This window comes from Marmota marmota, unplaced genomic scaffold, assembly GCF_001458135.2.
Source record: "Marmota marmota marmota unplaced genomic scaffold, marMar, whole genome shotgun sequence".
NCBI lineage: Eukaryota > Metazoa > Chordata > Mammalia > Rodentia > Sciuridae > Marmota > Marmota marmota.
Genome location: NW_025999998.1, coordinates 12143795 through 12161521, shown reverse-complemented (window position 1 = coordinate 12161521; position 17727 = coordinate 12143795). Strand labels below are relative to the sequence as shown.

General features: G+C 37.0%; 1 protein-coding gene across 1 annotated transcript in view; it reads right to left on the bottom strand.

Moving 5' to 3' along the window:
• Positions 1-506: 506 nt before the first annotated feature.
• The window catches only part of Cfap95 (cilia and flagella associated protein 95), a 106572-nt gene continuing 89351 nt past the window's right edge, over positions 507-17727 (bottom strand). The window contains exon 6 of the mRNA XM_048806873.1: positions 507-1241. Coding sequence (XP_048662830.1) covers positions 1233-1241 — 9 coding nt within the window. The 3' untranslated portion in view covers positions 507-1232. The remainder of the gene's footprint in view (positions 1242-17727) is intronic.

Below are 17727 nucleotides of genomic sequence, written 5' to 3'. Positions count from 1 at the left end.
GTCTGGAGCCCAGGAGCCCAGTCAGGGTCATTTCAACAACATTTCCACTCGGATGTGCCATAGGTCTCTCAAACCTATTTTGGGCAAGAGGGAGATCTCTTCATTTTTCCCACCAAATATGTTATTCCCTTAACCTTCCCCATCTTAGTAAATGGCATCACCATTCCATCCTAGATGGAAACTGAATGTCACCTTCATTTGAATTCTCCATTTTCCCTACCCTCACATCTGACCCATTAGGAAGTATGGACACTACCTCAAAAGGACATTCTTTATCAAAACATTTCTCTCCATTTTCCTTGTTAACACCTTAGCTTAGAGAGTCCTAAACCTTCACTCAGCTGATAAACCCATCTGAATGATGTTCTTCTTTTCACATTCTCCAAATGGCAGCCAAAGAGTTCTGCTCAAAGTGTAAGTCAAATCCTACCACTCTCTTGCTTAAAATACTCCAGTGGTGGTCCATTGCAGTTAGAACAAAATCCAAACTTTTTATCTTGGCTTAAAAAAGCCCTGTATATCATGTCCTCTGCTTAACCTTCAGACTCTCTCCTTTCTCTTCATATCCACAATGCTGCAGCTTCTTTCCAGTCATTAGCATTTACCAAGCTCGGTACCACATCAGGGACCATTTAGTTTCTGGGTAACAGTAGCTTAACTCTGCTGGTAGAGTATCAGTTAAGTCTCATTCTTTTACTGTGAACTTTTACAGAGCAGGGTCCATATCTTACTCATTCAATCTATACACAGCTTTTCAACAGTCACATGTAAAGATTTTTGGTTTCTGGTTATAGCAGCTATTGTAGAAATCTTGTGGGAAGCCCCTCAGAAGAAGACTCTTCTAGTACATTTCCTCCCAGGCTGCTTCTCCAGAACTACATTTGGTTGATACTCACTGGAATATCAAAGATAGAAGTGGGAAGAAAAGGAAGAACAAGCCAGCCCTGAAGCTCCAGACTCCTCCATTTCCCAGTTCCAACACTATTTCCTTTTCCATTTGTTTCTCTATAGAAATTGTGGTTCAATCAATTGTACAATTTTTTTCACTTTATTTTATAAAAGAATATATGCCCTTGAATGTATGAACTCACCTATTCCTCCAGTTCCTTTTCTTACTGCATTTCCAAAACACACCTCCAACTAAACCATGGTACTGGTGCATTCAATTCCTGGTGAGGACTGTCTTCTTGGCTTGCAGATAGCTGTCTTCTCTGTCCTTACCTGATTTTTCCTCAGCATATCTAGGTTGAGAGGGAAAAACAAGATAAACTCTCTGGAGTGTCATTGAGAGCACTAATTCCAACATGAAGGTCCTACCCTTATTACTTTATCTAAACCTGATTTCCTCCCAAAGGTTACCTCCAAATACTATTGCATTGTAAATCAGGACTTCAATATATGAATGGGGGAACAAAATTAAGTTCATAATATCTCCTTATTAAAATATATCCTACCTGGAATATTCAGAGACTTCTATTTTTCCTGACCTAGCCCATTGGTATCAGCAAAGGCAAACAAGACAAATCAGCAATTCAGTGGTAGGAGCAGGTGTGTATCCTTCAAAATCACAAGCAAAAGTCGCATAAACTCCACATCTACCAGTGTTCTCCCACCAGACACCGCCCAAAGAAGCAATTACCATTTCCAAAGGATTCAAGAATGAAGCTCCATCAAGTCAGGAAATGCAAATGCCATAATTTTATTCTCTTTTATTGCTGAGTAATATTCCATTGTGTATATATGCCACATTTTTTTAATCCATTCATCTACTGAAGGACATCTAGGTTGGTTCCACAGTTTAGCTATTGTGATTGTGCTGCTATAAACATTGATGTGGCTGTGTCCCTATAGGATGCTGTTTTTAAATCCTTTGGGTATAGACAGAGGAGAGGGATAGTTGGGTCAAATGATGGTTCCATTCCCAGATTTCCAAGGAATCTCCATACTGCTTTCCATATTGGCTGCACCGATTTGCAGTCCTACCAGCAATGTGTATGAGTGTGCCTTTTCCCCCACATCTTCACCAACACTTATTGTTGTTTGTCTTCATAATAGCTGCAGGTAAATGGATGCAGTTGGAGAAGATAATGCTAAGTGAAGTTAGCCAATTCCAAAAAAACCAAATGGTGAATGTTTTCTCTGATATAACGTGACTGACTTAAAGTGGGGTAGGGAGAGGGAGCATGAGAGAAATAGACGAATTTTAGATAGGGCAGAGAAGTGGGAGGGCAAGGGAGGGGGCAGGGAGTTAGCAATGATGGTGGAATGTGATGGACATCATCATCCTAAGTACATGTATGAAGACGTGAATTGGTGTTAACATACTTTATATGCAAACAGAGATATGAAAAAATGTGTTCTATATCTGTAATAAGAATTGTGGTGCATTCCACTGTCATTATTTAAAAAATAAAAACAATTTTTTAAAAAAAGTCAGGAAATGGCTATACTATATGGTCTCAGCCATTTCCCACTAAAAAGAACCAAGCAGAGCCAGGGCATCTTGTCATTGGAGACTGAGAAAGTTGTCAGAGACCTCTGGAGGCATAGGAAATGACAAAAGAGCTAAACTGCAGAGGCTCTTTGGGCCCAACTAAGATAAACAAGGCAAAAAAAAATGTAACCTTTGTGCTAAAGTTTGGGTAAGCGTCCTCCAGAGGTCCACGTTAAAAGCCTGGTCCTCAGCCCATAGGACTATTGGTAGATGATGGAACCTTTGTGAGGTGGAGCCTCCTGGAAGGAAGTTAGGTCATTGGGGGTGTGCCCTTGATACTGGGATCCTGGCCCCTTCCTCTCTTTGCTTCTGGGCCACCATGAGGTGAGCAGCCTCCTTCAACCCAAGCTCCCACCATGATGTACTTCTTGCTTACCACAGCCCTCAAAAAAATTGGTCAACTAAAAAGGAACTGAAACCTCTGAAACTGTGAGCCAAAGTAAACCTTTCCTCTTTCTAAGCTGATTATCTCAAGTATTCATTATAGAAACAAAAAGCTACAAACACAGCCTGCAACAGATTACAATACATCAAATATGCTAAAAATCTGCGAGTTCATAATACAGAAGAAAATTAGTCCTCTTTGGAGGTTGTTAGAAAAACAAGCCACTATTCTGAAAACTAGTAAACAAAGGGAAAGAGTCGAGAATTTGTTGCATCTTTCCTGTATAAACTCTACTATTCAAAGTAAGAAAATAGTAGAACAAAGGTTCAAAAAGAGGGCTGGGGTTGTGGCTCAGTGGTACAGCATTTGCCTAGCATGTGTGATGCACTGGGTTCGATTCTCAGCACCACATATAAATAAATAAATAAAAGAAAAGAATGGTGTTCATCTATAACTAAAAATAAATAAATAAATTTTAAAAGTTCAGGAAGAATTGTATTTCCCTGTGGCTATAGTTTCCTGGAGGCAGTCCCTTATCTGTAGCCATAACTCTCACCTGTTTCTTGAAATATTTCTAAGCACCTTCAAGTCAAAGGATGCTGTATTAGTTTGCTAAGGTTGTGTGATAAAGTACCACAAACTGAGTGGCTGAAACAGCAGAATTATCTTATCTCACAGTTGTGGAGAAAACTGCAAATCTGAGATCAAAGTGTTAGTTGGGTGTGATCCTTCTGAGGGTTGTGAGAGAGAATCTGTTCCATTCTCTCTCCTGTCTGGGTGTGCTGGCAGTCTTTGGAGTTCCTTGGCTTGAAGGAGCATCACCCCATCTCTGCCTTTGTGTCCACATGGCCTTGACCCTGTATATGTGTGTGTGTGTGTGTGTGTTCACATTTCCCCTTTTTATAAGGAAAATTCCTATTGGATTAGGGTCTACTCTAATGATCTCTTTTAAATTTTATTACCTCTATAAAAAAACTACGTATTTCCAAATAAGCTCACATTCAAAGGTATTGGGGAAGATTCCAAGATATGTCCTTTGGGGAGACATGATTCAGCCCATGACATGCCAGCAGCTTCTACTATTGCTAGTTCTCTGGTGCGTCACCATTTCTTGTAGATGACCTTGAGTTTTCTCACAACTGACAAATGGTTCCTTTGTTAAAGCCCCTTAGCGTATGCCAGGTGTGCTCTGGGACTATGACTGACACATTCACTTTTGAGAACTATTTAATAAATTAAGTTGACAGAATGAAGCAAGAGTGGCACAGGTGACAGGTGAAGTGAGGGAGGGCTGTGTCAGGTCTATTTCTAATTTTCTGCCTTGTAATTGGTAGGCATGGTGCCTTCCATTGAGATCAGGCATGCAGAGAAGGCTGGGTTGGGGAATTCAAGGGAGATAATAAGTATGTGTTCAGTCACATAAAGAATGTATAAACCATACACACAGAAAACTGGAAAGCCTGCATTATAATGTTTATATGCCCTGGAAATACAAAGTTGGCAGTGGAGATTTTGGGCTCTGCCACTTGCTAGTTGAGGCACTTGCGACAAAAAAACCCTAACCTTCTTATTCTTTATTATGTCCATTTTTATCTGTAAAATGAACAGGACAATATCCACCATATAGTTTGCTGTGAGGACCAGTGAGTTGAACCACACAAAACACTTAACAAAGTGTGGAGCATGTATAAAGGAAAGAGATGTTAGTATTAGCCAGGATGACTTTTATATACTTACTTTACATCTAGACAAAGTCTCACCAGCGATAAAGGTTTCAAAACAATCCACCCAGATCTCTATAGATACAAGTTACAATTTTTAACTTTCACTTATTTTCTTATTTTCCACTACAAATTTAAAATTATTTTAAATGCAGTGCCAGGTAGCAAAAAGGTTGTTGGCAGGTTTGTACTTCTAAAACTTTGTCTTTTCCATTTAGTTTTGAACTCAATGAGCCTACTTAGTTTTTAACCCTGATGCTGAGTATCAATTGGAGATGTGAATATATTTCAAAGCAATGTAGATATTTTAGGATGTCAGGGGACTTTGGAAAATAATGTAGTCTGACCTCTAATTTTCAGATGATGAAATTAAGACCAGAGAGGTTAAATGATTCATCTGAAGCCACAAAACTAGAGGCAGAGTTGGAACTACATTCCAGGCCTCATGACTCATAAGCCAGCCCTTTCATCTCCATCATGGCAGCCTACAGCAGAACAGTCCTGAAAAATGTTTGCTGCCCAGAATTTTCAATTTATGTAATGAATTCAACCCCTCTCTGTAGATACAAGTTAGAATTAGAAATGAGAGACCAAAGCAAGAGTTCAAAAAATGATGGTGTTATAAATCTTCCAAAATGATTCCTCTGAAAAATAGACGAATGATGATTTAGCTAGAATTTTTAACTTTCAAAATGTCTATTCTTAGCGAGGAGTCCAGCTATGTTCACACATGGGAATTGACTTTTCTTAGACCCTTGACCTGAGTTGTCACTTTCTAAGTTTTCTTTTGAAGACTTTGTGACTTTTTCCCCATCTACAACAATGAATTAACTTAATGCTGTGTTCAAAATTATATATCTTAAAAAGATTGTAATTTAAGGAAATCTAATTCAATGAACCAATGAAATATTAAAGAGGTGATATGTGCCTTTTTATAATGAACATGGTTTTTAAAGACAGAGTGGAAAAGACCTAAGCTTCCCAAATGAGTCATTTATGTTGTGATACTTGCATATAATTCTGTGGAACTAAGTAAGTCATTTTCCCAGTGGGGATAGAAGGAACCCCAGAGATACACTTTATTTTTCCCTGTCACCTCATTTGGTGTAAGAAGGAAGGGATTTAGGAAAAACAAAAGCTTCCAGGCAAATTTGGAGAAAAAATTAGAACACCATTTCCTAATGCAGGATATAACTTTTGTTTGAATAAAAGTATGTTGAATAGATATATTCAAGAGAGAAACTAATCTAACTGAACTGGATTTTGTTAAAAGGATTCTATTATCTATTACTTGGTATCCATAGCAACTGAGACATCTCCATACTTCTTTCCACCAAGAGGGAGGAAAATAAACAGCCGAAGAGCTTGCTGCTTCCTAATATCCTTATTATGGGTAATAAATTACTATTTGAATGAGACATCTTAACAAACCCTACTATTGCTTTACTTTTAAAACAGACCAACAAAAGGAAGGAATAATAAAATCTAACCAAAACACAGGAATGAAAACCCAGCTCACTAGAGACTGAGGCTATACATGGTTGCAACAGCACTTCCAAAGAAGAAGGGATTTGCTCTCTGAACTTCACCCCAGACTGGCTGATGTCCAAGGCAGAACATGTTCCTAAGCGGCTGACAAACTACAGGCACATGGTCCTCTGTGCAGAATTTGCTGGTCTGAAAGGGAGACCAGATAAGGCACCAACCTCAAACAGCCCAAAGATACTCTAAATAGAATATCCAAGAAGTTGCAACTGTATGCTTTTGGCATGTATACCTGAATGCTGTTTCTGGATTATAACTTTTTGTTCATTTGTCAAACACATGCTGTGTACCTATATATGCCAGCCACTGGATAAGGTTCTGAAGATGCTGGATGTGAATCAGACAGTCCCAGCTGATAAAGATGAATCTTGCATAGAATCTCGGCATCTAATTCCTATTGATAGCAGTGAAGGATCATTAACATCCACTTATGATGGGCAAGTAATTATTTAATACTCTTAGGATTCAGTACAGTTTATTGCAAACAACTAACAAATAATAAATGTCAACTGACTATAAGAATCCTAGGGAATTATCGGGATGAAGTTAACATATAATATCAAAATTATCTATATCAGAGAGATCTTCAAAACAGAAAGGCTTCAGTTATAAGTAAAATGATACAATTAGAAATTGGTATAAATAATGATACAACTAATTAAAGTGTTCAGAAAGAAGTAGTAAAGCTGGCACATTAATCCGTATATATGGTCTGGATCCAGAGAATTTTGTGCTTCACCAATACACTATACCTCTTCTTAAAAAACATGGATGGAACTAGAGACCATCAAGTTAAGTGAAATAAATCAAACTTGGAAGGTCAAGGATGCTATGTTTTCTCTCATATGTGGAAGCTAGCGAGGAAAAAGAAAAAGAAAGGTGGGGGTGGATCTCCTAAATATCAAAAGGAGATCAGTAGAAGAAAGGATTTATGTTGGGGGTGGGAGAAGGAAGAAGGAAGTGCTGAGGATTGATACTAGCCAAATTATATGGTTATATCGTGTGCATGCACAAATATGTAACAATGAATCGTGTCATTATGTACTACTATAATGTACCAATGCATATATGAAACAAAGCTAGGCTGAACAGAGAGGGGGACAGATGTTAAAATCTTTCCATAGCTGCAGTGATTTTTTTTTAATAAATAAGAGGAAACTAGTTCCAAAGCACAAACCAAAAAACTTTGGAAACCAAACATACAGTTTGAACTATGATAATTCATTCATTCATTTACTTGTGTATTCAATCAATATTCACTTTCTCCCTGAAATAGGAGCTCTTCTAAGCACCAGAGTTGGCACAGATAGAAATATAGTAAATCAATGTGCTTATGGTCTATTTTCTCCATAGGACCTTCAAACACACCCTAATATTTACTTATTTTTAAAGTTTATTGTCTGTTTCCCCTTAGCAGAATATAAATTCTATGTAGACGTAAAATTTTGTGTTTTGCTTTCAGAAATACTCCCAAGCTCCTAGAACAGTGTTTGGAATGCTACATTTGTGAGATGAAAGAATTACGGAGTTTACTTTTTAGAGGGGAACAGTATAAATTTGTTAAATAAAATAATATTTAGAAACATAGGCAGGGTAAATCATAAATTTTCTATGCCTCCTTTCTCTAAATATAGCAGCTGACTCTTCATTACCATTGGACTTAGAAGAGACAACATGAGTTTCAGCATGAATTTCAAGTTGGATGTGCAAATATTTTGGAACCCTGGAAAAACTGAGGGCCATTCAGTACAGGAAAGTTTCATAGTCTCTCTGAATTTCTACTATTTTAAACTATTAGAAAAATCTTCAAGCATGTTTATCATTTTCAGTGTGATTCCAGCACTTCAACCAACACACTGATTAATGAATGACCAACATCCTTCCCCTACTGCCACTTGAAAACCCAACCCCCCAACATATTCCTAAGTGTGAGTACTACATTATTGTACATGTTTTATTCCTATATTTTCCTTCCCTCTTTTGACAGCTCTCCATTTATTTTTAAAATTGTTCTATAGAGATATAATTCACATACCCTATAAATCACTCATGTAAAACCTACACCTTGGTTTTCTAGTATATCCACAGATATGCATAAACCCCACCCCATCCCCAATAACTTTTAGGACATTTTTATCACATCATGAAGAAACCCCATACCCATTAGTTATCACCCTCATGTCCACTAACTCCTTTTCATCTTAAGCAAACACTTATCCACTTTTTATGTTAAAAACTTCTTTATTTGAACTGTCACATAAATGGAATCATGTTATTTAACATATTGTGAGTGCCTTCTTTGTCCGAGTTATAGCATGTATGGAACCTCATTTTTTTTGCAGAATAGTAATCTGCTGTATGGTCAAACCACATTTTGTTTATTCACTCATCTGTTGATAGACACTTGGGTTGCCTCCACCCCTGGACTTTTGCAAATAATGCTGTTATGAACGTTTATCTGTAAGTTTTTATTTGAACATATTTTTTCTTTTCTCTTGGGTATGAAACTGGAGTGAAATTGCTGGGGCATATAGTAATTCTATGTTTAATAACTTCAGGAACTTCCAGACATTTTCCAAAGCAACTACCCCATATTATATCCCCACTAGTACTGAATAAGAGTTCCAGTTTCTCCACATCTTCAGCAGCACTTATTCTGTACCTTTTTATCTTGGCCACCCTGGGAGGCATGTCATCTTGTGATTCTGATTTGCATTTCCCTAATGACTAATGATGTTAATCATCTTTTCATGTGCTTATTGGTTATTTGTATATCTTGTGCTATTTTGAGTCCCCTACAATTCCATATGAATTTTAGTACTGGCTTAATTATTTTGAATCATGTTTTGTAGTTTTTCTAGGTGTAAATTCTGCCCTCTTGTTGTTTGTTTCCAAACATTTTATTCTTTTGGACATGACTGTGAATAGAATTGTTTTTAATTTCAGTTTTTGATTGTTCATTGCATATATACAAAAATATACAGTTGATTTGTATCCTGAAAACTTGCTGATTTTTTTTAAAATTTGTTCTTTTTAGCTATATATGAAAGTACAACGTATTTTGACATATCATACACATATAGAGTGTAACTTCCCATTCTTGTAGTTGTACATGGTGTGAACTTGCAATGTTCAGTCATGTATTCATATATAAATATAGGAAATTAATGTCAGATTCATTCTACTGTCTTTCCCATTCCCATCTCTCCTTCCTTCCCCCTGTTCCCAGTCCCCCCCTCCAATCTGATGAACTTCCACTCCTCCCTCCCCCACCTATTGTGAGTGGCATCTGCATATCAGAGGGAACATTCAGCCTTTGGTTTCTTGGGATTGGCTTGTTTCACTTAGCATTATAATCTCCAGTTCCATCCATTTACTGGCAAATGCCATAATTTCATTCTTCTTTATGGCTGAGTAATATTTTATTATATATATGTACCACATTTTCTTTATCCATTCATCTATTGAAGGGCACCTAGGTTGGTTCCATACCTTAGCTATTGTGAATTGAGCTGCCACGAATATTGATGTGGCCACATCACTAGAGTATGCTGATTTTAAGTCCTTCAGGTACATGCCAAGGAGCTGGATAAGTGGGTCCAAAGGTGGTTCCATTCCAAGTTTTCTGAGAAATTTGCATACTGCTTTTCAGAGTGGTTGCACCAATTTGCAGTCCCACCAGCAATGTATGAGTGTACCTTTCCCCCCACATCCTTGCCAACATTTATTGTTACTTGTATTCTTGATAATTTCCATACTGACTGAGTGAGATGAAATCTCAATGTAATTTTGATTTGCATTTCTCTAATTGCTAATGATGTTGAACATTTTTTCATATATTTGTTGACCATTCCTATTTCTTCTTCTGTGAAGTGTCTGTTTAGTTCCTTTGTCCATTTATTGATTGGGTTATTTTTTTTATTTTTTGGTGTTAAGGTTTTTGAGTTCTTTGTATATCCTGGAGATTAATGCTCTATCTGAGGTACAGGTGGCAGAGATTTTTCTCCCATTCTGTAGGCTCTCTGTTCATGTTCTGATTCTTTCCTTTGCTGTGAAGAATCTTTTTAAATTGATACTATCCCATTTATTGATTCTTGACTTTAATTCTTTGCACTTTAGGAGTCTTGTTGAGGAATTAGGTTTCTAAGCCAATATGATGGAGATTTGGGCCTACTTTTTCTTCTAGTAGGCATGGGGTTTCTCATTTAATATCTAGGTCCTAGATCCACATAGAGTTGAGTTTTGTGCAGGGTAAGAGATAGAGGTTCAATTTAATTCTGCTACATATGGATTTCCAGTTTTCCCAGCACCATTTGTTGAAGAGGCTATCTTTTCTCCAATGTATGTTTATGATGCTTTTGTCTAGGATGAGATTAACTGTGTTTAGGTAGGTTTGTCTCTGTGTCTTCTATTCTGTACCATTGGTCTACATGTCTGCTTTGGTGCCTATACCATGCTGGTTTTTTTTTCTATAGCTCTGTAGAATAATTTAAGGTCCAGTATTGTGATGCCTCCTGCTTCAATTTTCTTGCTGTGGATTGCTTTGGCTATTCTGGGTCTCTTATTTTTCCAAATGAATTTCACATCTGTTCTTTATATTTCTATGAAGAACATCATCAGAACCTTAATAGGAATTGCTTTAAATCTGTATTGTACTTTTGGTAGTATGGCCAATTTGACAATTAATTCTGCCTATTCAATAACATGAGAGATCTTTCTATTTTCTAGGGTCTTCTTAAATTTCTTTCTTTAGTGTTCTGTAGTTGTCATTGTAGAGATCTTTCACCTCTTTTGTTAGATTTATTCCCAAATATTTTATTTTCTTTGAGGGTATTGTGATTGGGATGGTTTTCTTAATTTCTCTTTTAGTTGATTTTTTAAATGATATATAGGAGCACAATTGATTGATGGATGTTAATTTTAGATCCTGCTACTTTGCTGAATTCATTTATGAGTTTTAAAAGTTTTTGGTAGAGTTTTTTGGTTCTTCTAAATATAGAATCATGTTGTCAGCAAATAGGGACAGTTTGAGTTATTTTCCTATTTGTATCATTTTAATTTCTTTTCTTTTTTGTCTGATTACTCTGGATATAGTTTCAAGGACTATGTTGAATAGAAGTAGTGAAAGAGGGCATCCCTGTCTTGTTCTCTTGTTCCAGTTTTCAAAGGGAATGCTTTTCAATTTTTCTCCAATTAGAATAATGCTGGCCTTGGGTTTAGCATATATAACTTTTACAATGTTGAGATATGTTACTACTATACCTCATTTTTCTAGTGTTTTGAACATGAACGGATGCTGTATTTTATCAAATGTTTTTTCTGGATCTATTGAGATAATCATGTGATTCTTGTCTCAAAATAGGTCTTGAGTATTTTGTTTTCAAAATAGGTTCTGGGTATTGTCTGTATTTCAGTAGTATCCATTGTGATATATCCTTTTCATCATGAATTTTAGTAATTTGAGTTTTCTCTCTCTTTGTCTTCATTAGCTTGCTAAGGAGTTATTCGTTTTATTGATTTTTTCAAAGAACAAACTTTTTGCTTTGCCAATTTTTTAAATGTTTCTTCTGTTTCAATTTTATTGTTTTCAGCTCTGATTTTATTTTTTTTCCCATTTTGGTATTGATTTGTTCTTCTTTCTAGGGCTTTAAGAGGTAATTTAGGTTGTTATTTATTTGTTGACTTTCTATTTTTTAAAAAAAATATTTTTCAGTTGTAGATGAACACATAGTACCTTTATTTATTTTTATGTGGTGCTGAGGATCGAACCCAGTGCCTCACACATGGGAGGCAAGTGCCTTACCACTGAGCCACAACCAGACCCTGACTTTCTATTCTTTTTATGAATGAGCTCAGTGCAATGAACTTTTCTCTTAGCACTGCCTTCCTAGTGACCCAGAGATTTTGATATGTTGCATTGCTATTCTCATTTACCTCTAGTATATTTTATTCCATCCTATATTTCTTCTGCTATCTATTCATCATTCAGTAGGATATTATTTAGTCTCTAGGTGTTAGAGCAGTTTCTAGTTTTCAGTTTATAATAGACTTCAATTTCATTGAATTATGATCAGATACAATAGGAAGTATTATCTCTATCTTTTTGTATTTGTTAAGAGTTCGTTTACAGCCCATCATATGTGTATTTTAGAGAATGATCTGTGTGCTGCTGAGAAGAAAGTGTATTCAGTCATTAATGGATGTAATATTCTATATATGTCTATTAAGTCTAAAGTATTAATTGTATTTTTTAGCTCAATCTTTTTTTAATTTAGTTTTTGTTTGGAGGATCTATCCAGTAGTGAGAGGTATGTGTAAAGGTCACCCAGTATTATTGTGTTGTGGTCTATTTGCTTCTTGAAACTGAGAGGGTTTGTTTGATATATGCAGATGCTCCATTGTTTGGGGAATAAATTTTTATAATAGTTATGTCTTATTGATGTATAATTCCCTTAAGCAGTATGAAATGTCCTTCTTTGTCCCTTCTGCTTAACTTTGGCTTGAAGTCTACTTTATCTGATATAAGGATGGAAACACCTGCTTGTTTATGAGATCCATGTGAATGATATGTTTATTTCCCATCCTTTTACCTTCAGTCTGTGGATGTCTTTGCTATGAGGTGTGTCTCTTGGATACAGCATATTGTTGGGTCTTGTTTTTTAATCCAATCTGCTAGTCTACATCTTTTGATTGATGAGTGTAGGCCATTTATATTCAATGTTATTATTTAGATATTATTTGTATTCAGTGTCATTCTGATATATTTCTGGTTTTTAATTTGAACTTGTTTCTCCATTGGTTCGCTGTTCTTTCAGTGTAGTTCCTCCCTTTGCTGGTTTTCACTTTTATTTTGCATTTCTTCTTTATGAAATATTTTAAAATATGTTTTGTAGTACAGGGTTTCTAGTTGTGAATTCTTTTATTTATTATGGAGGGTTTTTATTTCATCAATTCTGAAGCTTTATTTTGCTGGGTAGAGTATTCTTGACTGGTATCCATTTTCTTTCAGAGCTTGATATATATTATTCCAAGACTGCCTAGCTTTACGTGTCTGAGATGAGACATCAGCTGAGATCTGGATTGGTTTCCCTCTAAATGCGACCTGTCATTTTTCTCTGGCAGTGTTTAAAATTCTATCCTTATTCTGTATATTAGGCATTTTCACAATAATGTTCCTTAGTGTGGGTTTTTGTAATTCTATATATTTGGGGCCCTGTAAGCCTCCTACATTTGATTTTCCATTTCATTCTTTAGGTTTGTAGAATTTTCTGATATTATTTCATTGAGAAAATTGTGCATTCTTTTCATTTATATCTCCAGGCCTTCATATATCCCAATAAATCTTAAATTTGGTCTTCTCAGGTTATTCTATATTTCATGGAAGTTATACTCATGACTCTTAACATCTTTTCCCTACAGTCAGCTTTGTTATCAAGATTATATATTTTGTCTTCATTGCCTGAACTCTGTCTTCCATTTGATCTAGTCTGTTAGTGATACTTCCAATGGAAGTTTTAATTTGGCTTATTGATTTTTTCACTTCAAGGATTTCTGGGTTTTTTTCAGAATCTCTCTTTTGAAGTGATCTTTCACTTCCTATATTTCTCTCTGATTATACTCCTTATACAATCCTTTAATTCACAGATCAGTTTAACTATGTACATACTAATTTCTTCTCTGATATTTCCTCTACTGTGGTGTCAATGGATTCTGTTATTGAAGTACCTTGGTTTGTTTGGGGTGATTTGTTCCCTTGCTTTTTCATGTTGTTTGTGTTTCTACCCATCTAACAGTATGGATCTGAGGTAGTAAAGTTTATACCCTGTGGATGTATTGTGTCCCTGAAAGTTTCCAGCACCTTACTGTTTGGGGAGACAAATAATAAGAACCAATGCAAACAATATATAGCACTAAACCAAATAGTTTCTACTATGATGTCTACAATGTTAATTATCACAACAAACAGAAATTATAAAATCAGTCATTGCCTACAATAAAACAGCAAGTTTGCAAAAGAGTTTACAATTTCAAATAATGGACAAAGAGCAGAAGTGATATGAGATGTGATGATTATGAATGGAGAAGAGAAGATAGAAGTAAAAAATTAAAGAAAAAGTGAAAGAGAAATCAATAAAAATTAGCTGTTAGCAGAATAAAAGAGATAAAGTGAATCAACAGGTAAGAGAAATATGTATATATAAAGTAAAAATTTTTTTTAAAAAAATTGAAAATAAAAATAAATGAAACAAAAATATACTAATTAAACATCCTAGTCCTCAAAAAACTGATCCATAAAAAATAACTGGCTTCAAAAATGATGGAAGTGAGAAATGAAACAAATATGAGTAACATATAATTGTCCATGAACTATTAAGATCACAATTATACATACAGAGAAAAGAAGAAGACAGAAAAGAAGGAAAAAGAATAAAATCTTCATGAAAATTAAAGAATTCTTTCTGTTGGAGTTCAAACATTCTCAGCTTCTCTTCTCAGTAGTGGCAGGTGGGTGTCAGATCAGGCGAGGCCGGCAGCGACCAAAGGAGGCAGATTTAAAAGGGGCCTCTGAACAAGGCTTTATTGAGATATCACTTCTGGACAGAACTTGATCAGACCGACAGAGTGGACAGAAAAAGGGCCTGAGGAGAAACCGTGTGGAAGCTCAACCGGACTGGACTTTTATGGGGCTTACAGCAGGAAGGGAAGGGCTTGGAACAGGAAAAGGTGTTTTTAGGGTCCCTTGTCCCTTTGGAGTTGGTCAGGGGAGTTGACTGAACTCCAGGATTGGCCAGGGGGTCCTGCTGATTGACAGGCATTAGTCAGGAGGTCCTACTGATTGACAAGTGTTTCCACCGGCACCCGATTGATGTTCCTTTCCTGTTTGGCTGCTTTGTTCTAAGTTGCCACCAAGTTGCCACCACCGACCTAACAGTGGGGTCTTCTGGAGTGTGATGCTCCACCCTCTGGACTGCAATCCAGAGTGAGAAAGGCAATCCCGTAGGTGGAATTCCTGGAGTCAGGGTTTAGTTTTCGGTGGGCTCCAGTCTCTTTGCTGAATGCCAATTGGTTTGGAGATTTTAAGTCAGCACATCTCCAGGGACCAGTCATTGCCAGTCCATGCTGAAAACTGGGTTCACTCCTCTGGGTTCCACTTGTGTGGTGGGGGAGCCAATTCTTAGTCCCCTACAACACTTGCAGACCTGACATTTTCTGGTTTGGGGTTCCATCTCCAAACTCAATCTCTCCTACCACCATCCTTCTGAATTCCAGGCCAGAGGAGTCTCTCCCAGCGGGTTCTGCATGCAGCTGAATTGGAAGGAGAGGGATAGGGCCGGGTGGGTTTCCATGACTAGTTGGCCCCTGCATAAACCTCTTCCTAGGTTTGATTTTCTCCAGCACATTTAAGTATGCTCTATGTCATGCATTGTATATTTACTAGGCCTATATTTCAAGCCAAACTTGGTTTTACCAGGAATTGGCTCCCTTGGCCAATTGGCTCCCCAGGCTCTGGTTACAAAATGGTTCCTTCCTTTGCCCCCTACATGCTGCCTGTAGAGATTATGCCCGCCCCTCCCCCACATTGTGCAGATCACGTTTCAGACTAGTGGGGCCACGTCCTTGATCTTTACCCAGATATGCCTCAGGCCTCCTAAAAATATGGTTTCCTGTAATTCCCTTATCCCTTTACTTTGCTCGTGGGGGGACTGCTCTTGCTGGTGCTTCGGGACCAGCCATAGCATCAGCTGTGCCACTGGGGATTTATTCCTTATTTTATTATATCTAAGTTTCTGAGTCCCTGATCTGATTTGAGTGTCCAGTTTTAAAATCCCCTCCATTTTATTTATTTATTTATTTACTTACTTACTTACTTGCTTACTTATTCACTCACCTTGCTGAGAAGCTGCCTATCTGCTTTCTTGGTTTCTTGCCACAGGAGGAGCCAGGAAGACCTCCTCTATTTTATAATCTTGAAATCTCTCACTGAATTTGTAAAATTAGTTCTCATAACTCTTAGTGGATTCATTAGAATTTTTATATACAAAGAGCATGCTTTCTCTACGTAGAGAGTTTTACTTCTTCAAATTTGAATGGGACTACGGTTGTAGCTCAACACTGGAGCACTTGCCTAGCATGCATGAGGCACTCAGTTCAATCCTCAGCACCCATAAAAATAAACAAAACCACAAATGACTAAACATCTAAAACTTAACCTGTTGTATGGGCTTTCAAGGAGCTGCAAACCAATTAGTCTTTTTTTTTTTTTTATCTTTCAGAAGCAGCTTGGAAAGTGGATTTTAATTCAAACTCAGCTTGATTTCTGGGCTGTGCAGAATAAGAGACATCAATGATATAAAATGGGAATCAGTTGATTAACTTTCAATTAAAAATCACATCTACAATTAGAAATTTTTTTTTAAATTGAAGCCTTATTTTTTTCTTGCCTAATTTCCCTACCTAGAACCTTCAATAAAATGTGGAATAGAAGTGGAGAAAGAGGATTTCTTGTCCCATTCTGAGTTTGGGGAGAAAGTATCTACTATCTCACCATTAAGTGTGATAGCTATGAGGCCCCTCCAAATTCTGTACTGGTGTGATGGCAAAACCAGACCTGACTGTGAAATGAAATTATAGGAAAGGGTAAGTTCCCCTCCCTTCTCTCAGCATTTTTCTGGGAAACCTAATTAACCATGGGTCCCTACCTTTTGGATTGTAAATAACTGTCCTAGGAGTATGACTACTCCCTCTTGAAATGTAACAGATGCCTGTGAAGAAAGCTTTGTGTTGTTGTTATTGTTGTTGTTGCTTCTGTAAGCATGCCTTCAGCTGTGTAGATTAGGAATCAAAAGGGGAAAAATAACCTAATGATAGCATGGATCTAAGATAATGCCCACTAACCTATAAATGTTGTAAGACACCATGGATCAGGGCTCAGAATTTGGAGTTTCATTTTCCTCTGGGCCCTCTGGTGTAAGATAAAGTTCGAAGTTCTCCTAAGTGTTGCTTGCTGCTTCTTGACCAGTCTGTTTCCCACAACACTGTGGCTTGAATTCAGGGGCATTCCACCACTGAGCTACACCCCAATTTCTATTTTTTCAGTTTTTAGACAGGGTTTCATAAAATTGTCCAGTCTAGCCCCTAACTTGAAATTGTCTTGCCTCAGCCTCCCGAGTAGCTGGGATTACAGGTGTGCACCACCACATCCAGTTAGACGCTTTTCATCAGGTTGAGGAAATTCTATTCCATTCCTCATTTGTCAAGTATTTCTGCCTCATTGAGCTGAGAAAGGGGAAGGAGAGAGTCTCTGGTCTGGGTTCAGATACTATAGACTGTCACATTTCTTACCAATTTTTTTTGTAGATTTTCTTGAATAGATGTTTTATTTTTCATTTGCTATTCCTCCCTAGGACCACTTCCAGAGGGTGGGTTTGTTATTTATGTTTAATGATTCTCACTAGTTTCTCTGTGCAGCAGGTCAGCAGAGATCCTAGTGCAATAATGCAGAAGTCCTGCTAACTTACAGCAGGGGTGATATGACATTGATGTCATTCACTCTTTAATGCTAAATGGGGTTGCAGCAACAG